The sequence below is a fragment of the Pyxicephalus adspersus genome, chromosome 4 (assembly GCF_032062135.1).
Source record: "Pyxicephalus adspersus chromosome 4, UCB_Pads_2.0, whole genome shotgun sequence".
In the NCBI taxonomy this organism is placed as follows: domain Eukaryota; kingdom Metazoa; phylum Chordata; class Amphibia; order Anura; family Pyxicephalidae; genus Pyxicephalus; species Pyxicephalus adspersus.
The window spans coordinates 151,602,145-151,613,607 of NC_092861.1; the positions used below are offsets into that span (position 1 = coordinate 151,602,145).

Genomic DNA, 11,463 nt, shown 5'->3' on the forward strand with positions numbered 1-11,463 from the left:
TAGCATAGCGCCGGTCTCTGGCAGTCTCTTGTAGCATAGCGCCGGTCTCTGGCAGTCTCTTGTAGCATAGCGCCGGTCTCTGGCAGTCTCTTGTAGCATTGCGCCGCTCTCTGGCAGCAATGCGCCGCTCTCTGGCAGCAATGCGCCGCTCTCTGGCAGTCTCTTGTAGCAATGCGCCGCTCTCTGGCAGTCTCTTGTAGCAATGCGCCGCTCTCTGGCAGTCTCTTGTAGCATAGTGGCGGTCTCTGGCAGTCTCTTGTAGCAATGCGCCGGTCTCTGGCAGTCTCTTGTAGCAATGCGCCGGTCTCTGGCAGTCTCTTGTAGCATAGCGGCGGTCTCTGGCAGTCTCTTGTAGCATAGCGGCGGTCTCTGGCAGTCCCTTGTAATAAAGCAGTCAGCTGTATCAAGGCAGCAATCTCTTATTATATAGCAGTAGTTTCTGGTGGTCTCTTGAAATAGAGCTGAAGTCTCTGGTATCAGGGCTCTGGTCTCCTATAATATAGCAGCAGTCTCTTGTAATATAGCAGTGGTCTCTGGCAGTCTCCTGTAGCATAGCAGCGGTCTCCTGCAGTGGTCTCTGGCAGTCTCTTGTAATATAGTACAGTCTCTGGTGGTCTCCTGCAACTGTTGGGGGGTGGTATGATGGGTACCCTGAGGTCTCTGGGGTCCCCAGGTTTATCTTGGTTAAAGTTTAGAACTCTCTGTGCAGTTTGTAGTCTCGGTCATGTGACCCAGATTAGTAATCCGACCCCGGGGATTAATTTGCGGAATTTATTCTCCTCTATAGCAGTTGTGGTCCCAGCAGATCACATGACAAGCCGGATATTATTGTACAGATCTCCTCCAATCACAATATGAGCCTTAGAACCAGTGATTGCTGCATAACCCGGGGGGACTCCTGACGGTGACAACACCGGACCATGGCGGCTTAATATGTTGCCGCTTGTAGTCTCCATCAGAAGCCCATGGTATACCTGTGTATAAAGGTGAGCAGACCTGGCTGGGGGTGCAGAGAGCGGGAATGGTGACAACACGGAAGTATTAATGTGAGGCAGGGACGGAGCGTTGTCACCCTAGACAGGCTCCTATGCAGCTTCTATCAATGTTTCCTGCGTTCTACGCATGCCATGCATCTTCATCACTACAGATCCCAGCCCTGCACTCATCTATATATTAGTTACAATGTATGTGAAACCAATGGTATCCCCTGCAATCTGCCAATCAGAGGCCTTGGCTGCCCTCCTAATCCCAGACTCCCATCAGCTATGTGAAATTTGTCCCAGCATCATATAAATGGATTTCCGTCTAATCCCCCCCAGCTGCGTCTCTATCAGAACCGGGCCAGGGAAGTAATTTGCTGCCCGTTGGGCTGATCCCATCCAAGAAGATGAATTTGAGGTCATGTGACCACCCGTAGAGCTCTATAGACATGGCAGGGAAATCAGGTGACAACTGGAAGTCCTGTCCAAAGTACCGGAATATTCCAGGAGGCCTCCAGGCCGAAATCAGAACCCAGAATATCTGCACCCCAGCGCCAGGCGTCTGTATGCCGCCATATTGTATCAGATCCTCATAGTATACAAATGGAAAGACACAATTGGAAGGAGGCTGTGTTGTGGCTTTGTTGTGTATTGTGGGTGGCACAAATCCGTATTTAATAGTTTGTTCCTTCCGGGCACTCTATGGGGGAGTGTCAGAGGCTGCCGGGGCACTCTACGAGAGAGGGGTGTGCTGGGGCTCTAAGCAGAGTGGTCGGAGCTGCCAAAAAGAGCCTCCTGCTGTGTTACAAGAGACTGCTAGAGACTGCTTCTATAATACTAGAGAGCAGCAGAATTCACTGGCACTCTACAAGAGACTGTTAGAGGCTGCGTGGATTACCGGGTGTGACGCCGGAGGCTGTTGGGGGCGTCCGGGGTGACGCCGGAGGCTGTTGGGGGCGTCCGGGGCGACGCTGGAGGCTGTTGGGGGTGACGCGGCAGACTGGCAGAGAGTTGGGGGCGTCCGGGGCGACGCTGGAGGCTGTTGGGGGTGACGCGGCAGACTGGCAGAGACTGAAGCTTGGCACAGTCTCCTGCCATATTCATGCTTTGTGTTACAAGAGAGTGCTGGAGGCTGCTGGTACAATACAAGAGACTGTTAGAGTCTTGCCATCCTCCAGTCCTCACTTTTTCTTCTCCAGCAATAGATTTCCTGGGTGGCGTCGCTCTGTCTGTGGCGATGGCTAATGATTGGTGCGCCCTGCACACATGACCTTTGGATGGCAGTGCTCTGTCACATGCAGTGGGTTAATTATTACCGTCGGCCTCCTCGGCCTCCCTTCTGTAGATGGCAGATAAGAGGCTGTGTGGAGAGTTTATCGCCCTCCGGCCTCCCTGGCTCTGCATTCTGCTGATGACACCACCAATCCTCACAGTGTCACCTAATTATCCCCCGGGCCCGTTCTGCTTTCTGGTGTTTGCTGCAAATCAAAAATCACAAAAACTTTTGTGGGTGTGGACCGCGCTTATAAAATGTGTTTGCACTGAAATGTTCAGCAGTGTTGTCCATTTTCCTATAGAAATACAGAACTCCTCCATCCCCACCCCTCTGATTGCAAATCCGTGCAGCCGCCCAGAATCTGGGCTCTCGGGGTATGTATTTCTGGGGGCTGGCTGTGTCTATAGGAACTGATGATAGTAATTAAATCACAGGGAGGAATACAAAACGTTACTTGCTGCAACACAGTGTCAGATGGTGCACTTTGTGCCTGGCACCGAACCCAGAACCAGTGGCCGCCTATGCCAGCCATGGGTGGTGATGGGGGAGGGGGCAGTATGTTGCAATTGGACAGCAGAGGAGGTGACGAAGAAAAAAATAGAAGCTCTGTATGAGCACAAAATGAAAACCCAGATATTGCCTTGCAAATATAATCATGGCATTATCACTGAGCTGTGGGAGGGGTCTGGCAGCTCCACCCACTACAAGCTGCCTGTAAAAACTACCGGAGGGGGCGGAGACAAGACCAGTCACCTGCTTTGCTCCACCCTATGGACTCCAAGCAATAGCTATTGGTTCCTTGTGCCCCCTCTTATCAGCTCTATGGTGACAACGCTGATCCTGCTTAGCATCTGCTCATTTAGTGTTGTCATTTTAGTGTTTTTTTTTTTGTAACCCAAAGCTTTATTTAAACTTTGCAAGGATATACAGTAATCTCTCCAGTCTACAGATGAGAGTTGATTGGATTACCCTGGGATTTGTAGGTGATTTATGTTGTGTAAAGAGATGACTGCTAAACATCATCAGTGTTGGGGGTTTGGTGATTAGAATTTGTTTTGTGGAGGAAATTGTAGCAGTGATAAGGAATGGCTGATATGCTGCGACCTCGGATGACCCCACTGCTGGGCTGTACATAGCAATGAAGACTGAACCCATAGACAACAATACTCCAGGGCAGGGTTCCTCCAGAGGGCGCTAGAGGATTCTTGCTGAGTGTAGAGTATTGGTTTGGGTTGGCCCATTTCTTGTGACATTCACTGGTTTTGTAGGTGTGTGTGTGTCGGGGGGACGGGGGGGTTTCTTATATGATGAGGGTTCTGATGATATTGGGAAGCTCCAGTACTTCTGTATGGCCAAGTGGGCCAACCCGGGGCTTTGATTTGAGTATTAAGAGACCACTGTGGGGTTTAAAGTTCATGGAAAGTCAAAACATTTTTTCTTTTCCCTCCAAAAGCAAAAATGAGAAGGCAGGGGGCTGTAAGTATTTCAATATTTTACCCATAATGTTATCATTCTATACAACTGAATTCTCTGTCATCATGCACGCTGTGCCGAAGCAAATCGGTCCTGTTCTGGATCAGGATACGCCCAGTCATATGACTCCCCGTGGATTATTGTGATTTACTTTGCTAATTAATTATGTGCGGTGATTTGGGTCAGGCTGGGTGACATGTGACCGCCCTATAGACTGCAATCTCCGTATTTTAACATGTTGCATGCACTGCTGGGCAACGTGACCGACGTCCTGCACACCGCAGGCTCGGAGATATGGTGATGTCTGATGAATAGCATCTGCGCTGAAATACTGATATTGTGCGTGGCTGGATTCTGGGTGCTGAAATAAATTGTTACTTAAAAATCACATGGGTGCTACAACTACAATAAACCCCCTTACAGGTAAAATAATCACATGATATGGATAAAATTCCCCCTGACAGGTAAAATGATCACATCGTCTGGGTACAATGCCCCCTGACTGGTGATCCCTTTGTGATCTGGGTGCAATGGCCCCCGGCAGGTGACGTGACGTCCTGGGTACAGTGGCCCCCGACAGATGACGTCCTGGGTACAGTGGCCCCTGACAGGTGACGTCCTGGGTACGGTGGCCCCCGACAGGTGACGTGACGTCCTGGGTACGATGGCCCCCGGCAGGTGACGTGGCGTCCTGGCTACGATGGCCCCCGGCAGGTGACGTGGCGTCCTGGCTACGGTGGCCCCCGGCAGGTGACGTCCTGGCTACGGTGGCCCCCCGACAGGTGGCGTCCTGGGTACGGTGGCCCCCGGCAGGTGACGTCCTGGGTACGGTGGCCCCCCGACAGGTGACGTCCTGAGTACGGTGGCCCCCAGACAGGGATGGGGGGTATATTAGGCAGCCAGTGAAGAGTGTGTTCTATTCAGAGATCTGTTTCACTGTAAACAGGGCCAAATTGTAATGAGTGGATGATGGGTCGGAGCGCCTCCAAAACAGCAGGTGGGGTGTTTTTAGTGGGTAGTACCTACCTAAAGCAGGGCAACATCTGGGGGTAAAATGGCAGAAGAATCCCTAGGGTTTATTCATATGCTGAATAACATATTCATAAGAGAAAGGTGTCCGCACTCACCATGTATGGAGATTGGTATTGGAGTGCCCATGCTGACTCCTCTCCACTGCCCACAATGGCAGCAGAACGGGACCATGGAGCAATGGAAGAAAAAGCAATGGAGGGGAGGTTCAGAGGGTGACCCTGATCTGCCGGCAACCTTTATTATTATTATTAATATTATTAAACAGGATTTATGTAGCGCTAACATATTACGCAGCGCTGTACATTCATGATACACAGGGTAGATGATGTGTGAAAGGAATATCACTCTGAACTAAAAGCCAATCCACCAACAAATCCAAATGATTTCTCCAATTTTTGTATTTGCTTTATGTCCGGGACAATAGAGTGCAACAAAAGGCAGAACATACAGAAGGGTTTTTCTTGGCTAAATTATATTGAAACAAAATTTGAGAGAAATGTCAAACCATGATACAGTGCAAATGGTATGCTTTAAAGTGCAACATATAATGAATTAGGCAGTTATCCTAGCCTCATCAATTTAATGTGAGGTTATTGTACAAATACTACTATTAGAAATATATTTATCCATAGGGTGTGTGGAGTTACTTGAAAACTTAACACGTGTGATCTTAGTTTTACCCGACGCGTTTCGCCTTAGCAGCTTCTGCAGGGGAACTTGGGACAGATATATTTGTGTAGTTTCATGGTTGATAAAGCAGAACCTTTTTGTTGGGTAGATGCAGTGGGTATAACGGAGGTGTTGTCTAGTTGCTTTATGGTTTGGTAAAATGTAATTCAATAAGCAGTAGGAGTCAGAGAGTTCAGCATCCGTGCTTGTTTTACTCTATTGCAACATTTTAAGGTTTGGCTTAAAATATAGGAAACTACACAAAAAATATAACCATGATCCCCCCCCTACCTATATTCCAACAATTTGTGTCTGGGACCCCAGACTTATTGATGCCCAAAGCTCAGAATAATAACCGGGCAGTTTTCAGAAGGTTGGCACTTATGTCAGGATTGGGTTAAATCCATTAGCTTGTTGACCTCGGACCTGCGGATTCTGGTAATAAACAAAACCTTTGTGCCCTTCTGCAGACATCCCGGCTTTCTGAGCCTGGCATGCCAGCGGGCAGATTGGAGCCCTTGCCAATGTGCATTGCACGGATGGTGCTCTGATATTCTGGTGCTACAAGTTCTCTGATCTTCCCTGCCTTCCCCTCCAGCATTACAGGTATTCACTGTAATGCTGATCTGCTGCTAGATTTAATCATTTAGATATCTGCAAACCCCAAACCTGTTTTTCAGTATGTTTGGCAATATTTTTTTGTGTGTGAATCTGTTCTTAAAGTGGAACTAAACTCAAAATAAAAAAAATCACACTTTAATACTGCAGGTTTGTTGGGAGGTTTCCTTTGTTTGGGTCCCGCATAGTCCCGGTATCCATTTATAGCCCAAAGGAAGCGCCGGACGCCGTCATCTTCTTCTCTCTTCTTCCTATGTCACCCGATCTCGTACTGTGCAGGGGTGAGATCGGTGACATAGATGGGGGGGAAAGAGAGATCTCAAATGTGATGAAATTTTCCTTTTTTTTACTCCAAAGGGCTTTTTCTGAGCTTTCCCAAGATAAGAGCATGACACAGGTATCATGGGAGGCTTTGTGCTCCCATTTTGTCTTAATTGCCATGGCAAAGGGGAGGTGCTGCACCCAGGAGCACTAAAAAAAATAAATAAAAGGGTTGTCTAACCTTCTATGTAAAGTGAAAAATAATCTCTGGTATTTCTGCCATGAAAGTCCTAGTTCAGGCACTTTGTGGTATAGAGTATTAATGCTCTGTAACCCAGTCCTGCTCCTCCGTTGTCACCCTGCGCCCCTGGGCTTTCAATGGAGACTACAAATGGCCATTTTATTATTATTGATAACTGGATTTATATAGCCTCAACATATTACGCAGTGCTGTACATTAAATAGAGGTTGCAAATGACAGACAGATACAGACACAGAAGGAGGGGAGGACCCTGACCTGAAGAGCTTACAATTTTACCACACATTACATATCATGTCCCACTGTTGTCACCACAAGATTTCCCATTCAGCCATCTCCAGAGTTCACATTGACTGGAAACAAATCAACGTATTGTCAATAGGATTTAGCATTTCTCAAAGATTGATAACTATTTTACTGCAGGGATGAATCTTGGGGGAATGTGCGTGTATGGTGGAGATGTACCGCATACAGGTTTTTATTTTCCATTGACATCTGTGGTCTCCTTTCGTCTTCTCAGGGATTGCAGAGCTCAGAAAGGAAGAATCTCATCAAGGACAATCCACTGCCATTCTCCGCCTTCCTCACAGACAGCTTTGGTCGTCAGCACAGATATCTGCGAATCTCCCTAACAGAGAAGTGTAACCTTCGATGTGAGTACCGAATGTACGAAGTACCGAATCCCATATATCGGGGTGTGGTGATCAATATGGAGAAATATTCTTATTCTATAGACCATTATAATGGTGGTGAGGTAGCCCATCCTGCAAATGTATTACAGAAATAAATAGATATGGCCAAAAATATGTGCACCTCCAATTATTAGGGTCTGGGATCTACAGTGAACAGTCTGTTAATATTCCATCTTAGAATGACATTGTAGACATATGTGCTGTCCCAGCCTTGTGGTCACAGTTTGGTGAAGACCCTTTTCTGTTCTCCCATGACTGTGCCCTGGGGTACAAAGCCAGCTCCAGGCACCAGTTTGGTGTAGAGAAACTCGAGTGTCCTGCACAGAGCCCTGACCACAGTGGCCTCCATCTAAACCCTATTCATCTTTCTCTCCAATAAATTGGGGGTTAATTGGCTTCCCCCCCGAATTGACCTTAGAATGTGTTAATAACATATGACTATGAAACTCGAGTGACCTGCACAGAGCCCTGACCTCAAGCTCAGAGGAGCTCAAGTGGCCTCCATCTAAACCCTATTCATTTTTCTCTCCATTAAATTGGGGGATCTGGGTCTTCACATCCAACAGCATGTCATCTCCTTCCCAGGACAGCCAATGACTTTTTACATAACCCTACTGAAGACCTTTACCATAAATTGTCGAAGTTTGATCTTCTCATTCGACAGCATATCACTTCCTCCCATAAGGCAATGCTTGTTCCTCTTGGTCAATGACAACCTCAACCCTAATAAACGCCTTCACGTTGAATTGGAGAAGTTGGGTCGTCTTGCCCAATAGCACCTCTTCCATGACGGACTGCTCGCTAACTTTAACCCAACTGAACACCTTCTCATCCAACTGCATGTCACCTTTTCCCAAGATTCACTACTTGTACCTGATGGCAAGTTGCTTGTAGCATGACCTTGGCTCTATTGACCACCTTGACATTGAATTGAAGATGGGTCTTCTCGTCCAGTAGTGTCACCACCACCCATGATGAACTGATTTCTTCTAGCAGCCAATGACTTCTCACCTAACTTTAACCCTACTGAACTCCCTCTGGTTCTTCTCATTCAACAGCATGCCACCTTTTTCCATGATGCAATACTCCTTCCCAGAAACCAGTTGCTTGTAGCATACCCTTAGCTCTACTGAACACCTTGGCAATGATTTGGAGAAGTTGGGTCTTCTCGTTTAGTAGCATGTCATCACCTCTCATGATGGAATTCTTACTCCTGGTGGCCAATTACTTCTTACCTCACTTTAACCCTACTAAAACCTCTCTGGCTCTTCCAGTCCAAGAGCATTTCACCTTCTCCCATGATGTATCACTAATTCTTAGTGGCAAATTACTTGTAGAATGACCTTAGCTCTACTGACCACCTTGTCATTGAACTAAAGTTGGATCTTCTTGCCCATGATAGACTATGGATAGGTCACCTAACTTCAACCATACTAAACATCTTCTAAGTCTTCTCATTCGACAGCATGTCACCTTCCCCCATGATGCAATATTTGCTCCTAATAGCCAATTGCTTGCAGCATTTCCTTGGCTCTACTGACCACCTTGGCATTGAATTAGAGAAATTGGGTCTTCACGTCCAGTAGTGTGTCACCACCTCCCATGATGATCTGCTCACTCCTGGTGGCCAATGACTTCTCACTTAAATTCAGTAAAATGTCACGTTCCCCCATGATGCACTACTCGTTCCTAGTTGCCAATTACTTGTAGCATGGCCTTGGCTTTACTGACCACCTTGACATTGAATTGGAGGAGTTTTTGTCCAGGAGCATGACACCACCTCCTCTGATCATTCTAGCAGCCAATGGCTTATCTGCTAACTTCGACCCTACTTAACACCTTCTGGGTCTTCTCATCCAACAGCATGTCACCTTCTCCAAGACGCACTACTTGTACCTATTGGCCAGGTGCTTGTTGCATGACCTTAGCTCTACTGACCGCCTGAACATTGAATTGTAGAAGTTGGGTCTTTTTGTCCAACAACATGTCACCTCCCCCCAGGATGCATTACTTGTACCTGGTGGCCAGTTGCTTATAACATGTCCTGAGGTTTACTCACCACTTTGACATTGAATTGGAACGGTTGGGTCTTCTTGTCCAATGGCATGCCACCTTCTCCCATGATGCACTGCTCCTGAGATCACAACATGTAGATGTTGATGTTACCACTCCATCTAGGCCACCAGTCACCACCAAGCATTTCATAGTAACAAAAAGGAGTGCTGGGGAAGTATATTGTAGTCTGGTGTGTTTGCTTTGTGACATCTTGACATCTGTGTACTATAAAGAAACTTCTCGTCTTGCAGGTCAGTATTGTATGCCGGAAGAAGGAGTACCACTGACCCCAAAGGGTGACCTTCTCAGCACTCAGGAGATCCTCACCCTGGCCAGGCTCTTTGTACAAGAAGGAGTGGACAAAATCCGCCTGACCGGTGGGGAGCCTCTCATCCGCCCCGATGTGGTGGACATTGTAGGTGAGACATTTACCCAGCTTGGCTCTCATCTTTTGTATGCCCCCTATAGACCAGAGCAAGGATAACATGGGCCAGTATATACCGCAACAATGTTTAACCCAAACATTTTTTTTGCTAGATGGGAAAAAGCTGTAAGCAGCCCCTGTATTGTGACCCAACTTTTCAGTAACCACCCAAAAACAGCCGGGTGGTTACTGAAAAGTGCTGGGTGGTGCACCCAGCTAAAAGGGGCTGGGGAAAACACTGTGCAATAACCTTGGCATTACATGAATAGTGCAGCATGGTGGCTCAGAGGTTAGCACTCCTGCCTTTGCAACGCTAGGTCCCAGGTTCATATCTCAGCCAGAACTCTACCTGCATGGAGTTTGCAGTTTCCTCTCAGTACTCCAGTTTTCTCCCACATTCCAAAAACATGCAGTTAGGTTTATTGGCTTCCCCCCAAATTGACCTTATGACTATGGGGGGACATTAGATTGTGAGCTCCTTTGAGAGACAGTTACATGACTTTGACCGTTGTACAGTGCTACATATTATGTTGCACTATACAAATACTGTATAATAATGATAATCATGAAAAAGCAAAGCAAAGCAAGGCTTTCTTCTGTATACTCATGTAAATAAAATGAGCTAAAATTTTATTTTAATGAGTTCAGGGACTCTGCCTGGTGCTGGTGATGTCATTACTAGTACCCAGGTTGGACATATGGGGACTAGGTCTGCAGGCTCATTGCTTTTCCAGGGCCATTGCACCGACATGCGTTGTACGATGAACCCCAGTGCTTCTGGGGTGAAACATTCAAAGTTAGCCCAGCCTTGACAACAAACTCATGGAAGTTTGTGGAAGCTTTACAAGTCTGCATTCCACTGCCAGTAATTCTGATTACAAAGGTCAACAAGTTTAATATTTACTGTGTTATAAGTCCCAGATCTGGCACTGTGTAGGTTAGAGAGGACCTGTCATGTTATACATTAACTCGAAGTGGTTACGGCTTCCAGAAAAAAAAAACATTAAATTGATAAAATTTAACATTAACTATAAACTTAAAATGTTTTTTTTATAATTTCAGCATATACAGATATTACACAATGCTATTTATTACACCGTCTTCTGCCTGCTGTACAACAAATCTGCAGTATTTGCAAGTTACATGACCAACAAAAGTAAGGTATTGCATCTATCCAGTGGTGGCCGCATTAGTTTTTTCACCCTGTGATAATGGCAGTACTACATTTTATGCCCTAGGGTGACAACATTCAATTACTGTTTTGTATCCATAGAATATCAGTGTTGTCACCTTAGGCTCCTCACTACCGATATGAACTTCAAATATTCTCAGAAACAGAAAATTCACCAAACTCTACTCAGGATTCACACATTAAGAAGAATCCAGACAGAAAAATGTGTAAACCTTACAATGTAGATTAAGAGACATTTTATTTTGTCTTACTTGTCTTTGATTGGTGAATTCCTCCTGCGTTATAGAAGCTTCTGATTGTTTTGTCTCCGTGTGGAGATTATCAGCGAGAAGACAAAGTTCTGGTGTCCTTACAGCTGTCTGATAAATGGGCTTTTTTTTTTTTTTTTTATATTACTCGGCTTGTACTATGTAGAAGCATCAGAATATGACAGGTCCTCTGTAAATATGACCAAAGTCCATCATTCCATCGTTACTAAAATGACAATATAAATGCAATACAACCAACAGAAATGGAAAAGGAAAATCAGACC

General features: G+C 46.2%; 1 protein-coding gene across 2 annotated transcripts in view; it reads left to right on the top strand.

The window, feature by feature from the left end:
* Nucleotides 1-11,463, top strand: part of MOCS1 (molybdenum cofactor synthesis 1) — a 22,788-nt gene that overhangs the window by 801 nt on the left and 10,524 nt on the right. For both annotated transcript variants that reach the window (XM_072409997.1, XM_072409998.1), the window contains exons 2-3: nt 7,089-7,221; nt 9,567-9,734. In XM_072409997.1, the coding sequence (XP_072266098.1) occupies nt 7,089-7,221; nt 9,567-9,734 (301 nt within the window). The remainder of the gene's footprint in view (nt 1-7,088; nt 7,222-9,566; nt 9,735-11,463) is intronic.